Below are 25,369 nucleotides of genomic sequence, written 5' to 3'. Positions count from 1 at the left end.
ACACACACACACACACACACACAAACACCTTTGCTTTATGGAAATGTTCAGAAAACAAATGAGGTCATGTTTACCAGTGGGCTCCTCAGGCCATGGTTTGGAGCAAGGTGCTGTGTAAATATTATGTTTGCAGAAGACTTTGAAAGGCAAAAGCCACAGATGTTGAAAACCGAAGGCACCACACAGAACTGGCAGCTGTTCGGAGATTTCCACTGAGGAGTCCAAGGAACGCAGAGCCCCCCTCCCCCCATGAAGGCTCTTGTCAATTCCCTTCCTTGAACTTGTCCGAGCTGCCAGGAAGCTGAGATGGGGGTGGGGGGGACTGTCCTTGCTTCTCCCGCTCATAGCTACTATCTCTCCGAGTGCCTGGACCAAGTGCCGTCCAGCAGTGCACCATCCTAGCAGGGCAGGCAGAGAGCATCCTTGGGACCACCTACCCGGCTCACTCTGTCTTGCCACCAAAAAAAAAATAGAAAAAACCCTCCCTGGAATCAATGGGATGACTGGCGCTATGCTAGATGAGACACCACTGAGGTGATGTCTGGAGTTTATTATATACCATAAATAAGTTATTAATTCAGAGCAGAAGCGAGGACAGACATTGTCCCAGCATAGCCATTCAATAATAAGAGATCATCACTTGGATCATGCTGGAGGCCTGGGAAAGCCTCAAATAGCCCTCGGACACCCTGAGCATCGCCAGCTTCAAGATTTTCAGAGAAACAGAAGCACAGAAGTGATGGGCACCTTTCTCCTCCTTTACAGAGAAAAGAGGAAGAGAGGCCGAGAAGCAGCAGCAGAATCAGGAGACGTGGTTCTCGATTCCCTATGCCTCAGTTTCCTCACCTGTCAAATGGGGACAACCATCCCCACCCTCCCACCCAGAGATGCTGAGAGGATTACATGAGGTAGCAGAAAAGAGTGTACAAATAGTAGGTGGCAGCGTTTTTGTTTTGTTTTTTTAAAGAATAATCAAAATATTTAGTTTTAGAACTCATTGAGTACAACCACACACGCACACGAACACACACACACACACACACACACACACACACACACACACACATGTTATGGATGGAGAAACTGAGGAAAGTGACTTTCCCAATGTTACAGACCTAGGATTCCAGGTTAGTCGACTGGATTCCAAAGCCAGGGTGCTTTCTACATTATACACCTCAATCCTTGAGATACAAAGGAGGCAGCTAGGTGGTACACTTGGATAGAGTGCTTGGAGTCAGGAAGATCTGAGTTCAAATCCAGTCCCAGACGCTTACTAGCTATGTGACCCTGGGCAAGTCACTTACCTTATGTTTTGTCTAAGCTTCCTCCTCTGTAAAGTGGAGATAAAAATAGCACGTGGGCCCCCCAGGTTTGCTGTGAGATAATAATTATAAAGTGTTTACTATAAAATATTTGTAAAACACAGCACCCAACATATAGCAAGTGCTATACAGATGTTAGCTATTATTATTATTATTATAATTTAAAGAGCATAGACTATGAGAATTGCCAAGCATTTCAATCTCATCAATTGATGAAAGAATTTTAAAATAATTTTCATAGCTCTGCTATCATTTACTATAACTCCCATCTGTGCAAATGCATTTTAAATGCAAATAATTACAAATAATGTTGCCCTGAAGCCAACTCAACCTGTCTTCTTGAGTTGCCATATTTTTCCAGACGCACTGGACCCAGGGTATGCAGGCAGCCCCAGACATCAAGGGCGATGCGCCCCACCCCCACCCCATGAGCTGACATAATTTGTTGCATCATAATTTTACTTGGAAATAAAAACTTTCATCCTCCTTCTCTGGTGCGTGCAAATGGTCTGTGCCAACTGAGGCAGCTTGGAACTTGGAAGCTTCCTTAAATCCCAGGCCTTCTAGTAAATCCCAAATCTGCTGCTGACTACATTTGTGATGTGAGGTGAGTTGTCTCCTCTCTCCGGGCCTGTTTCTTCTTCTGTAAAATGAGGAGATTGGACAAGATGACCTTCTTCTAATCCTAGATTCCTGACCCTATCTTATAGATTAGTGGTTTGGAAGAAGACAAAAGAGAAAAGTGAAAGGGAATGAGGACCAGAATGAGTCTGTGGCTATTCAGACACCCAGTCCCTAGGGATGAGGTGACATAGAAGCAGGAAGGTCCTGGAGCCAGCCCAAATTGGCTGGGAAAGAGCTGATTGTTAAATTTTTGGTGTGAGCATTTACAGTTCAGAAATTGGCAAATGCTATAAGTCAGGGCTTGATTTATGGTTCTGTTGATTACCTAGACTTACAACAGTGATGAAGAAAATATTAATAAAGCAAATAAAACTTGAAAGTGCATCATGGATACATTTTTTTTGGAGAGCCAGTTGTTAAACATTTGCCAGCACACACCCCTGTGTAGCTGATACTTAAAAATGCTTGTTAACGTCAGCTCAAGGTTGAGGGAAGGATCTTCAGAGGAAGGGGATATAACAACTGAATGAAAATTAGCCACCTAGGTCCTCAGAATATAGGATGTCAGTGGTAGAGGGACCATATGCAACATGTAACTGAGACCCAGAGAAAGGAAAGTCCCATGTCACACAGCTAACCCGGGGCAGAATGGGTCTAGAACCCAGATCTCCTAGTTCCCAGTGAAGGGTTTTCTTCACTCCATCTCTCTGTCTCAAGGTTTTGGTTTTGGATTTGAACTTCTTAAACACGTGGGGCTATTGCAAGCAGCAGACAATCGATGACTTCGAATTGTACTTTGGCCAAGCAGGGGATTGGAAGAAGGACGCCATGTCTAAGTGAGGATCAGTCAAAGGCACTAGGGATGTTCAGTCTGCAGAGGAGAGGGCTGGGGGCAGGGAGACAGTGACAGCTGTCTTCAAGTATTTGAAGGGCTTGTCCTAAAGGACTCAGTCCTCTTGGAACTAGGGGTTGAAGCTGCAGAGGGGCAGACGAGCTGGGCTGAAGTAAAAACATCCCAACACTGCACTGCAGTGATCCACATGTGCATGGGCCAGAGAGGTGGCATATCCCCACTCCCTGGACATCTTTTCCATGCAATTCAACTGGATTCAAGCAGGAAGAAGCATGAAAGAATTGCTTTGGAGTCAGGAGACTTGAGTTCGGATCCCTCTTTGGATACCACCTGAAAGAACTTGGCCAAGTCCACTCCCTGGGCCTGAGGATTGGACTAGATGCCCTTGTGAAGTCCCTTCTAGCTCAGAAGAAGAATGTCTGAGAGCCTATTATGTGCCACACGCTATGCTAGGCACTAGGGACATAAAAACAAAAAAAATGAAAGTCTCTTCCCTCAAGAAACTTCCACTCTATTGAAGAGACTGCATGCACACAGATAAATCTATACCAAAATGGGACTAAATAGAGCTTCACAAAGCCTAAGTATTTTATAATGATCAGATAGGACATCAGATTTAGAGCAGGTAAGCAACCTCGGAGGCCAATCCTTTCATTTTACAGGCAAGGAAACTGAGTCACTAGGAGGTTAATCCCAGAATCTCACAGCTTCTAAGCATCTGAAGGAGGATTTGAATTTAGGTCTTCTTAATTCCAAGCCTTGATCTCTACAGCTCTTCTGAGTCTAAGAAGACCTTTGCCCTGATTGGAAACCAAAGAGCCTATTCTGAAGTTTCTACTTGGCAGCTAGCTAAGAGAAAGACCAGGTAGGACACAGCGTGGGTGCCTAGGGGTGGACAGGAGGAACATAAAAGACGAAAGGGTTAGTGGAGGTGGGAATCTGTCAAAAATTGGGCTCGGGACTTTCCGCTCAGAACAATAGGCTTGCCCCCTCGCTAATCCCCTCTCTCACTAATCTTCGCTCTCTCCATCTCTGCTGGCTGCTTCTCTTCTGCCTACAGGCTTGCAAAAAGCAAACAAAAAACAAGCCTCATTTGATCTAACTGTCCCCACCATCCCGCCTACCCTTTGGAGGCAAGCCCCTAAGAAAGCTTTCCTTGATGGGCGCTGCTGCTTCCTCTCCTCTCCCTCTCTCCAACCCCTCTGTCATCCGACCTCCCACCTCCTCATTCAGCTGAAATGGCTCTTTCCAGAGTGACTAGGGATCTCTTAGTGGCCCATTCTAATGGCTTATTCTCAGTCCTCTGCTTCTTGACCTTTCTGTAGGATTCGACGCCACCCGATCACCTCCCGCTGGATTCTCTCCTCTCTCTATTTCTATGACATGCTTTCTCCAGGTTCTCCTCTTGCCTGTCTGATGTTGCTCCTATGCTTCCTCTGCCAGATGTTCCTCCACTCAGAGCCCAACCACCTTGGGTGTCCTGGGCCCTCTTCTCTTCTCCCTCTAGACCATTTCTCTTGGTGATTTCACCAACTCCCATGAGTTCTTCTAGACAGATGTTTCCCAGATCAATGGATCCATCTCTAATCTCTATCCTGTGCTCCAGTCACCAAATGCAGCACCAACTGCAGCTTGGACATCTCAAACTCAACATGTCTGAAACTGAACTTGTCATTTTTCCCCTAAGCCCTCCCATCTTCTGATCCCTGTTACCACCGAGGGCACCCCCATCCTCCCGGTCACTCAGACTCCCCACCTAGGTATCCTCCTCTACTCTTCATTCACACACACACCCCAGCTAACCTGTGACCAATCATGCTATTTCTACCTCCACGACATCTCTCAGTCATCCCTGCCCTACACACACACACACACACATACACACACACACACACACACACACACACACACTTTCCACCATTTGCTCTGAGAACAATAATCTAGGCAATAGAACCAAAGGTCCTAGAAAGAATGGGACATCAGTGAAATGCCCTTGCTTCACTCCCTGTACCTGGGACCCTCCAGGCCAAAATTTCTTTCCTGGCCACTATTTCATCATACCTTGTGTTGTCCTGTCACTACAGAAGACAAGGATGGCTTTGCTTTGGTATCTGTGTCTCCAGTACTTACCATGGTGAGCGCCTGATCTTTTTTTTTTTCATTTATCATTCATCTAGTCCCACCCCTCACTTTACAGAAGGAGGAACTTGAGAGGTTCAGTGATTTGCCTAAGGTCACAGAGGTAATGAGTATCAGAGGGAGAATTCGAACCCAGGTCTCCTGACTCCAGAACCAGCGTTCTTTCAACTGTCTCTCATCTGCAGGGCTTGTTACATATACAATGAGGGAGACTTTTTAAGAATGAAAAACAAAGAACTCTCCGACCTCAAGGAACTCACAGTTTAATAGTATCTAATATCACATATTAGATATTACAATATCTGATAATATCCAATATCTAATTTCAGCTATGATACAGGATAAAGGAAAAGAGGAATTTTAAGAAACTGACCAAAGAAATTTGAGGAGGGAGTGATAGATCCCCCACAGCTTGGAGGAGGGGGGAGGGGGGAGTCAGGCAGAGAGAGAAAAGTCAGGGAGTCTTCCTGAAGTAGGGGGACTGAAAGGAGTCTTTACCCTGCCTCTATGTTCTTGCCTGGAATGTCTTCCCTTCTTCTTTTTTGTTGGTTGAATCCCTATCCAATTCAGACTATCACTGCCTCCAGGAAGCCCTCCTGGATCCCTCTCAGACTCACATGGCATGTAGTTCTACACCTCTCTCCCCAGTCCTTAGCATGCAATACTGTGGATTAGAGTCACCTGTGTGTGTATCTCACCCTTTTATTAGACAGTGAAGTTACATGAGGGCAGAGCCATGAATCTTCCCCAAGCACCTAGAGCAAAAGCTCTTCACATAGTAGGTGCTTAATCTTAGTTTGTTGAATGAATGAAAGGCAGAGAGAGAGGATAGTTGGATGCATTTTCGGCATGAAAGGGTCTCCCCAAGGAAATGACCAGAGGTTCCTAAATTAGTCAGTTAAGCACCTACTGTGTGCCAAGCACTGTACCTAATGCCAGGGACACAAAGGAAACTCAGTCCCTGTGGGTAATTCCCACGTTGCCTCTCTTCTTCTTCTAGCCCACGGAATCCTCTGGTCGGCTTTTTAGCGAGCCAGGCTCTTTTCTTCTGGAGGAGGAGGCAGTATTTCCCTGGGTCACGTGAGAGTGGATCCCCTTGGTCCAGGGAGTACAGAAGAGACATTTATGAAAGGAAAAGATTTGTTGGAGCTCAGCACATGGTCCTTGAGCCAAACCTCTGACTCCTCCTGGGAAAGACCAGCTTCCTGCCAACTGGGTGAAGCTCACTGTCCTGGCTGCACTGTGATTCATCAGGGGAGAGAGAGGAGACACTGATACGTCTCTATTTCAGTTCCCTCCACTTTGGAAAGGGCTCTCCCTTGAGGAAAGTAGGTATTTCCCCCGAGCCTCAGTCTCCTTATCTATAAAATGTGGGGTTGGACCAGATGCTATCTGAGGTCCTTTCTACCTCTAGGCCTGTGAGCCACTGATCTTTACCAGTAAAACGAGGTCCTATTTGCACTGCATACCACCCAGGGCTGGGAGAACAGGGTGAATGGGGAACCCAACATGCTATTTTGGAGGTGGTGGTGGTGGTGGTGGTGGTGGCGGCGGCGGCTCTCTCATTGTTTGGGTCTTTATCATCATGGAAGTGGGGGAGGTTGAGCAAGAGTGACTCAGCCCCACCTTCCAATGACCATATCTGATTCCCTGCAGCCCACCTTGCACCCCCTCCCCCACCTTGAGGACAGGCCCAGGGAGAAAGAGAGGAAGCAGTCAGCACCCCAGGCGAAGCACTTCCAACTTCAAGTCAGGAAAAGTTCTCTGCCCAGGAACTGACCCCTGTGCACGTCTAAAAGTCACTTCCTCTCGGAGACTCAGTTTCCTCACCTGTAAAGTGGGGATAATAATTTTCACATGATCTAGCCCCAGGGATTGTTGAAGAGAAAGAGCTTCTTTGTTAACTTGATCAGCAAATCAAAGCATCAGAGAAATAGAGATTGAATGCTCAGCCAGGGCCTGGGTCACACTATGAACTGAATAACAGCACTTCTCACACTGCTAGGATGCTTTAAAAATTAAATTGCATTTAAAAAAAAATAAAATAAAATAAAATGTGAAAAAAAAATTACAGGTCAGTTTCCACACAACTGCCCAAAGTCAAACCCTTTGAGTGATGCTATCCCCATTTCAGAGATCGGGAAACTGAGGCTCCAAGTTATGCTGACAAAGGACACAGCTGGCCTTGCAGCTGGCAGACCTCTGCCGCTGCTCTGTTTTCGACCTTAGGCAAGTCACAAAGGCTCAACTTGGCCTCAGTTTCTTCACATGAAAAAGGAGGATGGGGTTGAATCTGATGACCACTCAGGTCCCCACCAGCTCTAAAGCCGTGATTCTATGATTTAGTCAAGGTAAGTGTCTGATCCAGACTTAGAACCCAGTTCTCCTGGTCCCAGGTTCAATGATTTTTCCATCACATCCTCTCTAGCAACAAATCCTTACTGATGGATTGTTTGAGTCCTGCAAGAGGAAGGGCTGGGAGGAAGAAAAGGGACGCAAGAGTCATCGGTGGTAAGAAAGGATGTCGGTGGGGTTGAGGCATCATTTGTCTGTCCACCCCAACAGCCTTTTCCGTTCTCGATCTACCCTGGGACCGGTGGTTAAATGACAGAAGGAGTGAAGCAGTCAGACTCACAGCTTCCATCCCTCTGTGGCCCTGACTGGCCTTGCACAGCACTGGGCTGCATCCCTGACCCCAACCAGAGTCGCCCCAGAGGCACATCCCTTGTCATAAGACAGGCCAGGTGAGAACACCCCAAGAAAATCACAGGAAGGATGTGATGTTGGGCCAGTGAGAGAAAGAACGTGGGGAGAGCGTCAGCAGAGGCTGCTTCTAGTCTCCTTTCTGCCACTTAATAACTGGGTGACCACTGGCAAGCCACTGGGACTCTCCAGGCCTCAGTTTCCCCCTGGGCAAAGTGCAAATAACAATGCTTAGAGTGTTTCACAGAGTTTGTTGTAAGGAATAGATAAAATAGAAGGCTTTGTAAATGACAACAGAAATGTACATAATGTCAGCAAAATATTAGAAATGTACAGAATGTAACAGAAATGCAAAGGCTTCTTGCAGAAGGCACGATTTGAACTGAATCTTTAAAGGAAGCCAAAAGGTAGAGGTGAAGAGGGAGGGCATTGAGGCAGGGGGCACAGCTAGTGCAAAGGCCCACAGTTGGGAACCTCAGGGTCTCTGACTCTAAATTCGGACCCTTTTTCACTGTCCAGTAGGAAACTTGGCATTTCACCCTCCGTACTCTGAATGGGAGCTACCATTGTATTGGGGAGGTGGATCAAAGCCAAGGAAGCTTTAGGCTCATCTCCCACATGACAGCCCAGAAACCCCATTCCCTGGAAAATGTTGCAAATGAGGTATTCTTAGGGCTGTTTTATCCAAAAGACTCTCAAGCTGGAAGGAACCTCAGAGGTCATGTCATACGACTTCTTCATTTTGCAGGTGAGGAAACAAAGGCCTGGAGAAATGACTGGTCCAAAGTCATGCAGATGCTAATAAATAATAAAAATAATAACAGTTAACATTTCATCTGTCACCTACCATGTGCTAGGCACTGTACTAAGGACTTTATAAATATCATCTCATTTGATCCTTCCAACAACCCTGGGAGGTACCATTTTACAGATGAGGAAAACAAGGCATATAAAGATTGAGTGACTTACCCAAGGCCACACAGTGTCTGAGGCCACATTTGAACTCAGGCCTTCCTGATGCCAGGCCAAACACTCTAACCACTGAGCCACCTGGTAATTAGCAGAGTCAGAATTTACACCCAGATTCTCCAACACTAGACCCAACACTCTTTCCACAGCACTAAGTCCAAATCCCTAGGGACTAGAGAGGGAATGGACTGACCCAAACTCACATGGTAACTTAGTAGCTGAGCCAAAACTGGGGTCTGTGTCACTGTGATTCAGGGATTCTCAATGCAGAGTCCACAGTTGGGGCTCTAATAGATTTCAGGGGGCTCATGAACTTGGATGGAGGAAAAATTACCTCTTTACTTTTATAAGCCCTTTGCTGAAATGGAGCATTTCCTTTGATTACTTAGGCTCAGGGGACCCGTGACCCAGAACAGGCTCCCCTCAAACCCTGTGCTAACTAATCTCAGCTAGGGTCTCCTCAGAAGGGCTGTGCATTTTTAAGGGCACATCCAGGAGACAGGAGTCTCTACCTGAAAGAGGGAAAGAGATAATATTCTCCTCCCAGCCAACCCCACACTTTCTACCCCAAAAGGAAAGAAAGTAAAGACCTAGGAAATTTGCCTCCAATTGGCTGCCAAGCCCTTGACTGAGTCAGTCCTGTCCAAAGCCTTCAAGAAAGACCTAGTCTTTGGAACAGACCTGCCTGTCTCTTCATGTGCCAGGGCCGCGGCCTGAGGCTAGGGAAGCAGGGTCACTGTTCTTGGCAGGACCAGAGGGCCTAAGGAGAGCCTGGCAACATTGGAAGGGATCTAAGAGCTGAGTACGGAGGTCAGAGCTGGGAGGGCCCTTAGAAGACCGACTATTGGGATAAGGAGAGCCTTAGAACAAAGAATGTTCAGGCTGAGGAGGGCCCTTGGAACACAAAAGCAGAGGCCACATGTACGGGGCTGAGCGCTGGCTTCTGAGTCAGGGAGAGGACCAAGTGCCAGGTCTACTTCTTCTGGGAAAAAAGAAGGCTTAAAGTCCAATGAATCACAAAGGGGTGAAGAAAGCCCGGCAGCTGAGAGAGAAAGAGAGGAGAGAGATGAGAGAGAGAGACAGAGAGAGAGAGAGAGAAGGAAGGAAGGAGGGAGAGAGAGAGGGAGAGAGAGAGAGAGAGGGAGGGAGGGAGAGAGGGAGAGGAGAGAGAGGGAGGGAGGGAGACAGACAGAGAGAGAGAAGGAGAAAGAGACAGAGAGAGAAAGAGGGAGGGAGAGAGAAGGAAGGAGAGAGAGAGGGAGAGAGAGAAGGAAGGAGAGAGAGAGAGAGAGAAGGAAGGAGAGAGAGAGAGAGAGAGAGAGAGAGAGAGAGAGAGAGAGAGAGAGAGGGAAGGAGGGAGAGAGAGAAAGAGAAAAGAAAGGAAGGGGGAAGAAAGAATGAGACAGAGACAGAGAGAAGCAGAGCGTTCATCTTTCCTGCACAGAAACCTTTGTTTCATCAACTGCTGTGGGGCAATTCTTGACTATCAAAGTCCCCAACAAAGCTGGGGCCTATTCTCTCTGTGATATGCACATCTCCTCCATGACAACAGGGTACACAGTGTATGCAGCTGAGAAGGACGCTGGAGGTCATGGAATCCTCCAGTCACAGGCTCCTAGATCTTGGGACCGGAAGTTCCAGTAGAGTACATCAAAGTCCAACCCCTTCATTTGACAGCTAAAGAAACTGAGGCCCAGAGCGGGGAGGGGGGGGGAGGGGGAGGGAGATCCCATCTCTCTAGAATACACATAGATTTCCTAAGCCCTTTCAAGTGATTTAAAGAGCCCCAGGCATCAGCTGGACTGGATGCCATTGAGGTCTCTTCCAACTTTCAAGTTCTCTGGTTTGGTGATTGATCAGCTGGGCTATATGACAAAAGGTCCATGGAGATCTACTGAAGTCCTTCCGATGATTCACTGAGGTCTCCGAGGAACAGAGACTTAAAATCCAAAAGGACTCCAGAGTAAATCTGGCCTCAGTCTGTCAGTCTCACAGAGGGGTGGTGATTAGACAATTCCCTTCCACTCACTGGGACTCAGTGTCCTTATCTGTAAAATGGGAAGGATGGACTAGCTGACGTCGGAGGCCCCCTTCCAAAACAAGGACACCTAATATAATTATTCTTCACATTAATGTGGAATGTCAGAAAGAGCGTGGAACTTGGAGGAGAGCCAATTGGTCAAGAAGTATTGTGCCAGGTGCTATAGCACTGGGCACACAAAGAAAGGCAAGAAGATTTGTTTCAAATGGAAGCAATATGTCTGCAATAAGAGTGCTGGGGCTTCCTGAACTCTGGCTACACTCACTCCCATTTCTCCAAAGCCTGCAGAGTCGGTCATGAAGGATAGCAGACTGCGGCCAAGGCCTAGAGGCTGGTTCTCAGAAAGATGGCAGGCACCATCTTTGGGGCACATCCACTCTTGCCTGGCCCCAGCTGGGCCCCTCCAGCTCCTCCTCCTCCCCCAACTCCTCCATCCCCTTTGGTGTCCCCTGTCCGTGGGGTCCTCTAGCTCTGGTTCTCCATACCCAAGTTTACAGCTCAGTTATATAAGCCCGTGTCATCCTCTGATTCCTCCATAGGTGCAGGCCTTGCTTCCCGTGGAGACCATGAGCATCCCACTCCTCCTTCAAAATCCAGACAAATGGCTGGCCGCCACCTACATGAAGCCTTTCCTCTGACATGAAGTTTTCTCCCTAGGAGCTTCCATCATACTGTGTCAATTTTGTACCATAGTCATCTGTCTTTATCATAACCCTCTCTGTCTGGGAGCTACTCGAGGATAGGATATGCCAAGTACAACAACCATGCCCTGAAAGACTTAACCCCTTCAGGAATTCTGGGAGTCAGCACTTGAGGCAGCCTAGATGGATGAAAGCTTCATGTGGTCCGCCATATTGAGGTTGGATCTGGCCACACTAACTTGACTCCTTCTTGAGCCACCTTCTCCTCAGGGTCCTTGTCAATGCAGGTATATTCTCCTTTCTGAAATCCCAAGCAAATCAAGACTGCCATTGCCATTAGAAAAGGGGTGTGTTGAGATGTTCTTTTATGATGCCACTCCTCAACTCTGGAACTGAGAACCAAAAGGCCCTGTCTGGTCACTGCTAGTATCTCTGTAGGTGCTGTCAACCCACATCATTTTAAACAAGTATTTATTAGGTGCCTACTATGTGCTAAGTGCTTTACAAATATTATTTCGTTTAACAATAATAATAATGTTGTTATTACCAGGCACTGTGCTAAATGCTTTACAAATATTACCTCATTTGATCTTTGTGACAACCCTAGGAGGTATTATGACCCCCCACTATAACCCCTAATAATAATAACGACAATTATTAAACTAGGTAACATTTACATAGCACCTTGAGGTTTGCCGAGTGTTTTATGAATGTTATCTCATTCGATCCCCAGGACAACTCTAGGAGGAAGGTGCTAATATTATCCCCATATTAAAGCTGAGGAAACTGTGCAAACAGAGGTGAAGTGACTTGTCCAGTAGTATCCGAGGTCAGAGTATCCTGACTCTAAGGACCCCGCTGTTCCTTCCCCTATAGCTACCTCTCACTGAGTCCTGAGGGTCTGGGAACATACCTACCAAATGTCTGTTGCCTTAATAGTCAGTCAGTCAATTAACATTTATTAAGCACCTACTATATGCCAGGCCCTGTGCTGAGGATACAAAAAGAGGCAAAAGACAGTCTGCTCCCAAGGAGCTCATACACTAAAGAGCAAGTGTCTCTAAGGAATCCTCATGGGGCATGGCGTTGAAAGGAGCCAATTGTATGTGAGCATTTAAACCTCAGAAGTTGGCAGGCACTCCTACAAAATAAGGACCTAATTTATTGTTTTGTTAATTGTCTAGACATAAGAAAGTGATGGAGAAAAAAAATTTTTCAGAGAGTCAATTGTTAAAAATTTACTACCACACCCCTGAGGCATGGTCAACTTTCTGGCTAAAACTGAAACCCTCAAGCACCATCAAGGTCTCCTGCATGGGACACTGTTCCTCACCAGACAAGAGCAAACAGGAAAAAGTGTTGACCACACAGGTCCTGCTATGGGCATTAACCTGCCCAGTCTCATTATACTAATCATTCCAGGCTACAAGTAACTTCCAGGAGCCTAGGCCAATCTCCCCCTGACATCTGAACTGGTTCTGATTCCTACGGAAGAGAGAAGAAAGAGAGAAGGTCAAAATCTAAGCTCTCTCCAGTGGGGGGTGGGTGCTAAAGAATCAGAATTGATGGATTCAAGGTAGTTAATTCAAATCAAAGTTCCCTAATGCCCTCAGTTCCCTCCTCTCTGCCCCTACCCCCACCACAAGAAAAGCTCTGGAATGGTCACATGAAGAATAAATCAGAGCACCTATAATGTCAGAAATGGCAAGGCACTTATAACATAGACTATCAGTGTGAAAAAAAGAAGCTTAGAGATCAGCTGGTGAAGTCCAATTTCCTCATTTTATAAGGGAGGAAACGGAGGCTCCTCCTGGAAAGGAGGGGGGGTAATTTTCCTCACTATGTAGCTAGGGAAACTGAGGCCCAGGAGAACTCAGGGACTTGGAAAATCTGTCTTGTTAGCTGGCAAAGCAATGAGAGCAAATGCTGGCCACCTGACTTAGAGCAAAAGAAGAAAGAGAAGGACCCAGAAACTGACACAACGCCATTCAACGGGTCTAAAGAGACTAAACTGATTCACATGGGCATAGAAATCACTGGGTAGACCTACACCCACAGATGGCATGTTCCTGAAGAGTTCTGTCTAAATTTAAATTTTGTAAACCAAGTTTCCTCTTCTGTAAAATGAGCGGGTTAGAAAAAATAGCCTCTGAGGCTTCTTCCTGTTCTGCCACTCTGACAGCGTGAGTCATCATTTAAATAAATGACATTTAAATGGAGCTTGACAATGAAAAGAAACCTGTGGTGAATGCTTTTTAAAATTTTTACTTCAAGATATTTTATGCATTTTGCAGTTATTTTGAATGGAACTTCCTCCTAGGTTCTATTACGGCTATGTAGAAATGCTGCCGATTTTATGGGTTTGTTTTGTATTCTCCTGCTACTGAAGCCTCTGTAGTAACTGATTTCTTCACAGATTCTTTAAATGTTTTCTACATAAAACATCATGTCACCAGCAAATAGGGAAGATTTTTTCGACTCTTTGCCTATATTTATGTCTTTAATTTCTCTCCCTTAATGCTACTGTTAGCATTTCTAGCACCAGGTCAAATAACAGTAGGGAAAGGTAAAACTTTGCTTTCTTCTTCTATTTACTGTGAGAGTTTGTATTATTTCTCTATTGCACATAATACTAGCTTTTGGTTTTATCATATTTTTAAAATGACTTTATTTTGCAGGGTTTTTTAGCATAAATGAGAACTGTATTTTGTCAAAGGCTTTTTCTATATCTACTTAAATAATCATGTAGCTTTGGATTTTTGTTTTTAATACAACTAATGATTTTAACTGTAGGGAAATGCTTTGTAAAAATGAATAATTTCTTCCTATATTATCTGGTTTCTTATTTGTATTTTCAGATGTCAGATTTTCTTAAAGTTCTACATGTAAATATTCTGCATCTCTGTACCTATTTTTTTAATTACATAGTATGGAAGAAGTAGAAATTAATCATCTACCTGGGTTCTAGTCCCAAATTTGTTACTAGCTGTGTGACCTTGATCTAGTCCTTCCTGTTCTGTAGGATTCAGTCTCTTTTTTCGTAAAACAAGGAGGATTCCTCTAGTTCTGACATTCTATGAGACTATGATTGAAATAAATGTTGTTGCTCGGTGTCTTACTCTTTGTGACCCCCATTTTGGGGTTTTCTTGGCAGAGAATAGTTTACCATTTCCTTCTCCAGCTCATTTTACAGATTAGGAACTGAGGTGAACAGGGTTAAGTGACATGCCCAGGGACACACAGCTAGTAAGTAACTAAGGCCACATTTGAACTCATGAAGATGTCTTCCTGATTCCAAACCCAAGGCTCTATCCACTGCATCACCTCGCTGCCCAAAATAAACACAGGCCAGCCCAATTATTCCGCGTGTCATGCCAACATCCGCCTAGAAAAACTATTTGTGCTTTTCCTCCTGGTCGATTCAATCAATCACTAAATATTATCAAGCACCTACTATGTGCCGGGTTAAGCACTGATTCCCCAGGTGTTCAAATTCCCCATTGCACTTAGTTTGTATCTATTTTGTATCCACTAATCTATGTTCGTGTTGTTTAGAATGCAATAGAGTACAAGATTCTTGAGGGCAGGGACTATTCCATTTTTGTCTTTTATGTCCCCAACATATACTATGGAGTGGTACATAGTAGATGCTTGATAAATATTTGTTGGAGCAAACTCAATTGATTGAACCGAAATGAATACAGAGACACATATGGAAAGCACCCAAGAACATCAGCCACTGAGAGTAGCAGTATGGGTCAGTGAAGAGCACTGTATTGAAAATAAGTCCTGGATCTATTTAAAATGGGTATGACCTTAAGCAAAGCCACTCTCCTTCCTTGGACCTCAGTTTCCTCTTCTGTAAATGTAGAATCCTGTGACCTCCACTGCACAGTTCTGCTATAAAGTATCCTCACCCACTTCTCTGACTCTCCCCCTTTCCAAGACATACAGCCTTGCCTTCACACTAGGACAAGCTGGACCATAGTAAACACAAGTCCAGAGGCTTGGGCTCTCCCTCCTTCTATCTGCTACCTATTAGCCGCCTCAGAGTGGGAAAGATGCTGGTGCCCTCCCTAGGACTAGGAGCTGTAGCTGCTGCCTCCCCGCCCTTCAAGCTCACCTGCCCTGACTCTCACATTGCTTAACAGATCACAAGCTCTTCCGCGGGTAGGGGATGCATCATATTCCTCTTTATAGCACAGACTCTAGCCTAGCATGCAGTGGGCACTCCGTGTCAGGCTTTTGGTCCCGATTCTATTATTAACTCTCTATGTGACTTTAAGGCCATCTCTTACTCTGGAGCTTCAATATCCTTATCTGCCAATACTGCATGGTTTTTCTTTTTCCATTTGAACTTTTTATTTTAACAGTGAGGAAACTCCTCCTATCACTACAGACTGGCAACTTCTCTGCCAAGTTATGGTCTCAGGCACTGAAAAGTTAATGACTAACCCGGGGTCACACAGTTAATGCATATCCTAAGCAAATCAGGAAAGGCTTCTTGGAGGAGGCAATGCTAGAGCTGATGACAACAAAGAGAAAGAATAGATGACAGCAAGTGAAATGAACAGCAATGCTTCTGATATGGTCCCAAATCCAACTTCTAGAATCAGCCAATTCAGAGCCGGAAAAAAACTCCAACAACATCTGGTCCAAGCCCCTCATTTAACAAAGGGGGAAACCATGGCTCACAAAGGGAAATTACTTTCCCAAGGTGAACCAGCTAGCAAACAACAGAACGAGGATCCTATGATCACAGAGTTAGATCAGTAAGGAACCTTGGAAGTTATCAGGTCCAACCTCTTTATTTTACAGAGAAGGAAATCGAGGCCCAGGAGGTCAGTGACTCACTCAGTGTTATAAAATCAGTGAGTGTCTGAAACTGGATTCTAGGTGAGGACAGATGTTAGAAATAGGAATTATTAGCATCGTACCACTACTGGGCAATTAAATTTCTCCTCCAAAACTTTGTCAGAACATGAAAGTGCCCCGAGGTTCTTTTTTTTTAATTACTCAAAAATCATCATTTTAAGAGCTACTATGGATCAAATGTAAAGCACTAAGCACAATGCCTGGCACATAGTAGTAGCTGCTTAATAAACTTTCTCTTTTTCTCTCCCCTTACATGTGCCAAGTGCTAGGAGGGATGCACAGATGTTTAACACACATCTCATACCTTCCCACCTAAAAAAATACACATTCAACATTGAAGTAACAAGGGAATAATAGAATCTTAAAGTTATAAGTAACCATAAGGTTATCTGGTCCAAATTCCCTCCAATAGAGAAGTCACTTCTACAACATGGAGAACTGACTTCTACTTGGATATTTCTACTGTCACTTGAGGTCCTCAAGGACTATGCCAGCAGGGTACAATTTCTGCCAGGTAGCGTCACACTAGATAGTAGAGTTGTCTTGTGGGAAGAGCACTGGATTTGGGGTTAGATGGCCTGGACCAAGATCCAGCTTTCTAGCTCTGGACAAGATCCTTCTCTGGGACTCAGTTGCCTCTTCTGTAAAATGAGGGAGAGAAGGGCTTAGATTAGAGAAAGGGCTCTCAACCTGGAGTCTATGAAATTTAAAAAAACATTTTGAAACTGGTCCAGCATTCTGGAAAGCAATTTGGCTTTCCAAATGCCCCAAAAGCTATTAAATTGTGCATACCCTCTGGCCCAGTTATAACTGCCACCAGGTCCATGCACCCAAAGAGATCAAAGAGAGGAAAAGGAGCCATATGTACGAAAACATTCTGGTGGCTCTTTTTGTGATTGCAAAGAATGGGAAGCTGAATGGGTGCCCATCAACTGAGAAAAGATTGAACAAGTACATGGATGAGAAAGAATACTGTTGTGCTGTAGAAATGATGAAGGGGGTGGTTTCAGAGAAACCTGGAATGATTTGTATGAACTGATACAAGTAGAATGAGCAGAACCAGGACAGCAATTTCTACAGTAACAATCATATTGTAAAGACAAACAGCTTTGAAAGTCTTACGAACTCTGACCAACCATGATTCCAAGTGACTTGAAACCTGCCACCTAACTCCTAATAGAGATAAATAAAATTTAATTTAAAAAATAAAAAATAGAATTATGTTGATAACTTTATTTCAATAGAATTTGTTTCATCTATAATTCTATGTATTTTATTTTATGCACTTAGAAATATGATTCTGAGGAGTTCATCAGCTTCCTCAGACTGCCAAATGTGTCCAGGCTACAAAAAAGTTTAAGATCTCCTGGTCCTTATGGTCTCTTACCAGCATTCAAGGTCCTACTAGAGGGCTTCACATCAAGCAGGATGATGGAATGGCTCTAAATTTGTAGCCATAGGACCTGAGTTTGAATCCTGACTCTACCTATGTGACCTTGGGCAAATAATGTGACTTCTCTATACCTCAGTTTCCTCATATGTAAAATAAGGGATTTGGACTAGATGGCCTCTCGGGTTCCTTTCAGCTCTGGATCTATGATCCCATGATCATAAGTAAGGGCTGATTACCAAGCTGTGATCTGAAGGCACCAATGAAATCGTGCCTTTATGAAGAATGAGATAACAGGATAGGACTCATCCCTCCTTTGGATTCCGGGTTGGGTTCTAGCCTCCATGCAATCACAAAATCATAGGTTTGGGTCTGGAGGAAAGCCTAAACAACATCGAGTCCAAACTCCTTTTTCATAAATGAAGAAATGGAGGAGGCCCAGAGTTGTCAGGTAGAGTGAGTATCTGAGATGGAATTTGGACCCAGGTTTTCCTGATTCCAAGTCCATTGTTCTAGGCATTACACCACATGGCCTCTCAGTCAACTACAACATGGAGGTGTTGGTCTCATCAGTGATGGGCCTATTTGTTTTGACCCACATTAACTAAAATCTGAAGAGTAAAGAAATCATGGGCCAGAGGTATTGTCCATTCTTCCACTCATTTGCTGTATACCTCACCCCACCCCACACACGCACTCTTTAAAAGAAGGAATGGAGGAAGAAAGGAGCTCCTCTTTATTGATCTGTTGGGGGTCCCTGGTCAGTGCAGCCCTGGGGGAAGTGAAAACAAGAGAACAGTGCACCCACAGCACATGCATGCTGGCCAAGCTCTCAGAGAGAGTGAGATACTGTATAACTGAGTGACAGCCAGGGCAGGTCCTGAGGGAAAGAGACAGAGACACGGAGAGAGTGAGGAGAGAGACCAAGGAGAGGGAGAGAGAGAGAGAGAGAGAGAGAGAGAGAGAGAGAGAGAGGGAGAGCCAGCCACATGGCATTTCAATCTCCCAAAATGGAGCCAGAAAGCATGCAGCTATTCCCAGTGCCTGAAGAGGCAGAAATGTTTCAAGGAAAGCAGAGCTGGGGAGGGTCCTGGGGACTTAGAGACTGAGATGGAAGAAGGAAGAAGAAGGATTATTTGTGTTCAAACCTTGCTTCAGACACTTATTGGCTGTATTACCCTGTGTGAGTCACTTAACCCTTCTCAGACTTAATCTCTTGATCTGTAAAACGGGGAAAATAAGAGTTCTTCTCTCCTAGGGTCATTATGAAGAGCAAATGAGACAATTTAGGTAAAACCTTGTGCAAAGCTTAAAGAATTACATAAATATTAGTTATTGTCATTCATCTGAGATTTTTCTAGATGTTGCTACTTGCTAATGGCATCAGATCCCAGCACCCTCTGGACTCTTCTTCTCCAGGACATTCATGGTCACTCAACCTAGCAATCCACCTAGGAAAAGGCAAGTGGATGAAGGTCGAAGACGCCGTGCCACTGGATGGGTTGGTCCATTCCTACATCCAGTTTGGACAAACTTCTCTAAGAGACAATGGGGTGCGGTGTAGAGGCCTGCCTTGGGAGTCAGGAAGACTGAATTTTACATCCCTCTTCTGATTCTTACAAGGTACAGGACCATGGAAAAGTCACATAGAAACCCAAAAGTTGAAAGTCAGCCAGGACCTCCAAAGCCATAGAGCTCCCATTCACACACAGAAGGAAATGTCCCTTTCACTTACCCAACAAGGGGCAGCCAGATGGAGGACCAGGTCTGGAGACAGGAAGACTTAAGTTCAAGTCTGGTCTCAGTCCCTTACTAGCTGTGTGACCCTGAGCAAGTCACATAACCTCTGCTGCCTGTTTCCTCATCTATAAAAAGGGGATGATAATAACAATACTTCCCTCCCAGAATTGTTCTGAGGATCAAAGGAGATAAAAATTGTAAAGTATTTAACCCAGTGTCTGACACATAGTAAGTGTTTAATAAACACCAGTTTCCTTCCAGCCGTCTGAAGACTCCCAAGGACCCACTGCCTCTCAGAACAGCCCTTTCGTATCCGGACACTCTATTCGTTAGGAAGGTTTTTTGGTTTTCTTTCTGACATCAAGTCTAACGTTGTCTCTTTGTAACTACCCCCCGCAGCCCCATTAAGTCACTTAATCTCTCTGTGACTCAGTTTGCTCCTCTGCAAAATGGGAGAAATTCCCATAGCATCTACCTCCCAGGGTCTTGTGAATCTCAGATGGTGTAATGTTTGTCAAACAATGGGCAGACGTTAAAGTGTTGCTGAGGGCATCCCTAAAGTCACAGAGCAGTTTTAAGCTTTAATTGCCACCACTGTCATCATCACCCAGGTGCCACAGGGGGACCCTGAGCTGGGCTCAGATTTGGAAAATGATGACAAGTCACATTGCTCTAGCTCAGTGGTTCTCAAACTTTCTGGACTCAGGACCCTTACACTATTAAGAATTACTGAGAATCCTCCCCTCAAAAAAACTTTTGTTTATGTGGGTTTCATCTATCAATATTTACTGTATAGTGTTTGCCTTCTCAATGAGGGGGGAGAGAGAGAGAGAATTTGGAACTCAACATTTTTTAAAAAGAATGTAAAATATTGTTTTATATTTATTTGGGGGAAATAAAATATTAAATAACAAAAAAGAACCACCAAAAATATTTACTATATTAGAAATGAAAACATCTTAATATTATCGTGAAAATACTCTGCGCTCGAAGACCTCGGAAAGAGTCTAGGGAATTCCCAGGAGAATCGCGTTTACTCTAAATCCTTGACATTTTAGAAAAAGACTTTTCCTCCAAAGCAACCCTAGTAGAGAAATAGTAGAAACATTATCATGCCCATTTTATGGGTGAGGAAAATGAGACTCACAGAGATGAAGTAATTCAGGGTCCTGATGAAGGTTCAAACCCAGCGGTCTTTCTGCTTTCTAGGATCATAGGCCATAGACCTAGAGCTGACTATGTCTCGACTAGCACCCATCTAGTCTCATCTCATTTTACAGAGAAGCAAACTGAGGCTGACACAGATGAAGTGACTTGCACAGGGTCACATAGCCAGTGAGCGCCTAAGGCAAAGTTTGGACCTAGATCTCCCTGGCTCCTCTCTATCCACTAAGCCACAGACTAAATAAACTCCAAGGCTCACCTCCCTCTAAGATTCTAAGTCTGTGAGCAGGTCTAATGGGGGGGGGGGAGGATGAAAAATTATAAACAAAGGGGAGAGAGAGCGCACCCCCTGCCCTTTCTCTTCACATGGGGCTGGGAGCTTAAGCTGGCAGCCAATGAAGAGCAAAAGTGTTCCTGGAAGCAGCCCCGGCCCGGCTTTGGCCCAGAATGGAGAACACAACCCACAGGAATCCCAAACCAAGGAAACCAAAGAAGCCGGCAGGAGTCCGTGCCGGGCGGAAGCAGCAGGGAGACAGAGGCGAAGAGGGGGGAGCCCTTTCCTTACCAAGCCGTCACAGTTGCTGATGGCCACGGCAGTGCCTGGCATGCCCGTGATGCTGCCAGTGAAGACACACTCCTGATGGAGGGGCTCCCGAGAAAACTCCCAGAAATCCTCCTGCCACTGTGTGAAGGCTCCAGGGACCACCAGCCGCCGGTTTGGCTTCAGCCGTAAGTGGAACTCCTTCCCAAAGATGGTGACGTTGAAATAGATGGAATACTTCCCCACCGGGCGGGGGCCAGCCGGCTCTCCTGCGGGGATGGAAGGGCTTCGGGCCACCCGGTGCCGGCTGGAAGGAGATGGCGGGGGCAGAGGAGGCCTGCCAAATGCACTGTTCCCAGAAGCAGCAGGTCCGGACACCACGTGCGAGAGGAACCGGCCTTCATGATCGGCGCTGAACGGTACAAACACGCTATATTCACTTAACTTTCCAGACAAGAGCAGCTCTGTTGGACAGACAGAAACACTTTAGGACTTCCAGGGCAAAGACCAAGGCGCTGGAGGGGACAGTGAATGAATGACCACTGGCCCTCCCCTCTTGGTCCGTAAGCCCAGCAACCCTGGATCCCGTAAAACTGAAAGCCACTCCCCCAGAGCCCAAGTTTCATTACTTTATATCAGGTCCATGTTTTTGCAGAAAGGGAGCCAGTTTTGGAGCAGTACGCAAACTCTGAAATTGGAGTCAAAAAACCTGGGTTCAAATCCCTCCGTCATAAAATCATGCATCTAGGGCTGAAAGAGACGTCAGAAGCCATGGAGTGCAACCCCCATCATTTCACAGATGAAGAAAAAGAGGAAGAGGGTGCTGAAGGTCACACAACTGTCACAGACAGAATTCCCAAGCTCTGACTCCAGAGTCAATGCTCCTTCTTCGGACTCCCTAGGTCACTCTGGGTCTGTTCACTCATCCGTGAAATGGGAATAAATAATATCTTGTAAGTACCTACCTCACAGAGATGCTGTGAGGCTCAAATAGATAATGTCTATAAACCACTTTGGAAACCTTAAAGTGTTACATGGCAGTTAAAGTATTGTATGGTAACTAGGTTGCACAGTGGTTAGAGTGAGGGGCCTGGAGTCGGAAAGACTTGAGTTCAAATTCAGCCTCAGATACTTGGGTGGCTCTGGGCAAGTTACTTAACTTCTGTTAGCCTCAATTTTCTCATCTGTAAAATGGGGATGACTGCACCAGCCTCCCAGAATTGTTGTGAGGCTCCTATGAGATAATGCATTTAATTATATGCTATGTAAATGTTATCTATTTTTCCAAGGTCAGTGATGCTTACCAGCTCAAGCTTCCAATACCCCAAAGCTTTGCCAACTTGGGCAAGATCATAGACAGACTCAGAAGGGACCCCAGAGGTCATCTAATCTAGCCCTCCACCAATTTTACAAATGAGGAAACCGAGGCCCCAGGAGGGCAAATAAGAAAAATAAGAGAATAGATAGTAGGTAATAGAACTGGGATTCAAAGAGAGCAGGCCCTCTAGCACAAAATCCAGACTTCTTTCCTTGGTACCCCAGTGCCTCTCTGGGCTTTGCTGCGCTATAAGCCTCAGTTTCCTTTTCTGGAAAATGGGGATAATAACGCTGTCTCTACTTGCCTCTAAGAGTCATTATGGGAAAAGTCCTTTGTAAACCTCAAAGCACCAAGTACATTCAAATTACCGTCATCACTTTATTAGATGTCCTCACATCTCCCACTTGGGGAATAACCGTCAAGTGCTGTGCAGACACCAACGGTCCAAACAAAACAATACCTCAATCTCTGGGCCCCCATCAACCCGAGCAGAAAAAATGACTCCCGACAGAGCTTTTCGACTCTTTACAAGCCAGCTAGCAACAAGCATGTGAACTATGCATTCCCTGCCCAGCAAGGTCCCACTCCCTGGGGAGTCAGTCATCCCACCAGGGACAGGAGCCAGGAGGCCACCATCTGGAGACAGGTCAGAGAGAGCCCCGTAGCAAGGGCAAAAGGGGGAAAGAGGGTTTTGCTGGTGCAACACCCAACCTGCTCCACCCGCCTATCCCAGCTTACGGGATGGCCCAACCAGCCAAGTGCATAAAAATGCATTAAAAATACACCTGTCAAAACAAACACACCTAGCAACCCCAAATATAACCTGCCATTTCAAAAGAGACAGAGTGCTAAAGGAGAAGAAAGAGAACAAGGGAGATGAAGGAAGGAAGGGAGGAAGGAAGGAAGGAAGGAAGGAAGGAAGGAAGGAAGGAAGGAAGGAAGGAAGGAAGAAAAGGAGGGAGGGAGGGAGGGTTAGGGTTAGGGTTTACTCATCTGTGAAATGAAGGGGGTGGACTCAATGGCTTCTGGGATCCATTCCAGCTCTAAATCTACAGTCCTATGGTTCTTTGATCTAAGATCCTCGCACTCTCTACCTTACCAGGTTGTGGAGAGGAAAGCACTTTGGAAATCAATTGCAATATGAATGGGAGCTATTATTAGAAAGGAAGCGAACAGTTCCAAGTTTAGAAAGGCAACTTTTTAAAGTGACACAGTGACTAAGAACTTACAAGGCCCAAACCCAAGATAAGAAAATACAGCTAAGGAAAAAAGAAAAGAGCCAGGCAGGGCCCGGTGACATGCATGCTCCCAGCCTGCAGGAAGTGTGAGGTCGCAGCCCCCAGCATCAGGCCACTAGCCCGGGCAGCGGGCATCCCAGTGTCTCCAGCCCTCTTGCTCTGGAGCTGTCAGGACTGCCAGTGACAGCTCCTTGGCTTCCAAGTGGGATGATTCATGGGCCAGAGCTTGAGGAGGAATTCTCATTTCTACACATCCAGCTCTATCTATGTCCCCTCCCCCTCAACTCCCTGGCCTGATAAAATCCAGAAATGATGTGTCCCTAAAAATCCCTTTCCCTCTGGGGCAATTAAGAGAGGGGGGGAAGAAATGCTAACTTTCCTCTGGTTTTGCTGAGTAAAGCCTGAGGGACGGCTACAGATGTGCATCTACCGCAGTATGCCTTTCAAAGCTTCCTACGCATGGGGCAGTTCTGTGCAATGAATGCACACTCTGTGTACACACTCACTTGCACTGGGGGTGTGGTTCTGGCTAAGGACAGAACTCATGTGTGTATGTGCATCTGTATGTTTGAGGACGCCATTTGATGGGATAGAAGGAGGGAATCTGTGCTCTCTGCCTTTCCCTCCCTTTACGAAGGTGTGTTTGTACACACGTGAGAGAGAGCCTAACTATAGAGGTAGGAGTATGTTTGCGTGTTTATGCAGGCAGATGTCTGTGTGTGCTTGTGTGCACAATCACCTGACACCTTAAGACACACACCACCCACCACCCAGGTTCATGGCATGCCTATGGGACATCGGCTGTCCATCGAAGCAGGGCATTCTGGTGGTGCCTAGGCTTACTCCCTCTCTTTCCTTTGGGGGAGAAGGATAGACATGTTGAGACAGAGAGCCAAAGGACAGATGCAAGAGACACGCAAGAATTAGAGAGAGGGGAAAGAGAGAAACCAGAGATTGAGATGAGAGAAAGGGAAAGAAGAAGACGGAAAGGAGAGGAGATAGTACAGAAAGGGATGCAGGAGGAATGAGAAAAAGAATGGAAGAGGAGAGAGAAAGAGGAAATAAAAGAGAGAAAGAAGACTGAAGTGTGAGAAAGGAAGTCCAGAGAGATAAAAAGAAAAGAGAGAGGTTGGAGAGGAGATATGCAGAAGAGAAAAAGGAAGACAGGACAGAGTGGAGAGATGAACAGCTCAGCCCAAAGTTTGCACACACACCAAGGCACGCACACATTCTCTCTCTCTCTCTCTCTCTCTCTCTCACACACACACACACACACACACACACACACACACACACACACCCCACACACACACATCGAACACATCGCACACATCTCACACATCACACACATCCACTCTGGCTCTCCCGCCCGCCAGCCTTACCTTGGGTCCTAGTGGCCGCGGCAGCCGAAAGCCAGCAATTGAGAGGGAACCAGCAAGAGACCATGACACTGAGATACTCCATCTGGGGCGGGCGGCAGCCGGAGCCCGGGGCCTGGCTCGCTAGCTCGTTCGCACACGGGCCGGCCAGAGTCCGCCTCGGGGCTCGGGCTAAGCGGAGGCGGACGCTGGGATGCAGAGCGCCGCCAGCTTTCCTGGCTCTGCAGACGCCAGGGACCCTGCTAGCCGGATCCCTGGGCTCCTCCTCCCTGCAGCCCGCCCCGGCCCCGGCCCCGGCCCCGGCACTCGCTCCCGCCCCCCTCTCCCTGAGTGCACGGCTGTGCCGCCGCCGCCACCGTCAGGACCCGCTGCCCCCGGAGCTCAAGAGGCACCCGGGGGAGGGCGGGCGGGAGGGGGGCAAAGGGGAGGAGG

The 25,369-nt window shown here is 46.1% G+C and overlaps 1 protein-coding gene across 1 annotated transcript in view; it reads right to left on the bottom strand.

Moving 5' to 3' along the window:
* ADAMTS14 (ADAM metallopeptidase with thrombospondin type 1 motif 14) overlaps positions 1 to 25,004 on the bottom strand; it is a 107,399-nt gene extending 82,395 nt beyond the window's left edge. The window contains exons 1-2 of the mRNA XM_036736469.1: positions 24,941 to 25,004; positions 21,027 to 21,466 (exon numbers count right to left, since the gene is read on the bottom strand). Coding sequence (XP_036592364.1) covers positions 21,027 to 21,466; positions 24,941 to 25,004 — 504 coding nt within the window. The remainder of the gene's footprint in view (positions 1 to 21,026; positions 21,467 to 24,940) is intronic.
* Between the last annotated feature and the right edge of the window lie 365 nt (positions 25,005 to 25,369).

The sequence above is a fragment of the Trichosurus vulpecula genome, chromosome 8, assembly GCF_011100635.1.
Source record: "Trichosurus vulpecula isolate mTriVul1 chromosome 8, mTriVul1.pri, whole genome shotgun sequence".
In the NCBI taxonomy this organism is placed as follows: Eukaryota; Metazoa; Chordata; class Mammalia; order Diprotodontia; family Phalangeridae; genus Trichosurus; species Trichosurus vulpecula.
Note: the sequence above shows the minus strand (reverse complement) of the source record. Positions and strands in the feature narration are given on the sequence as shown.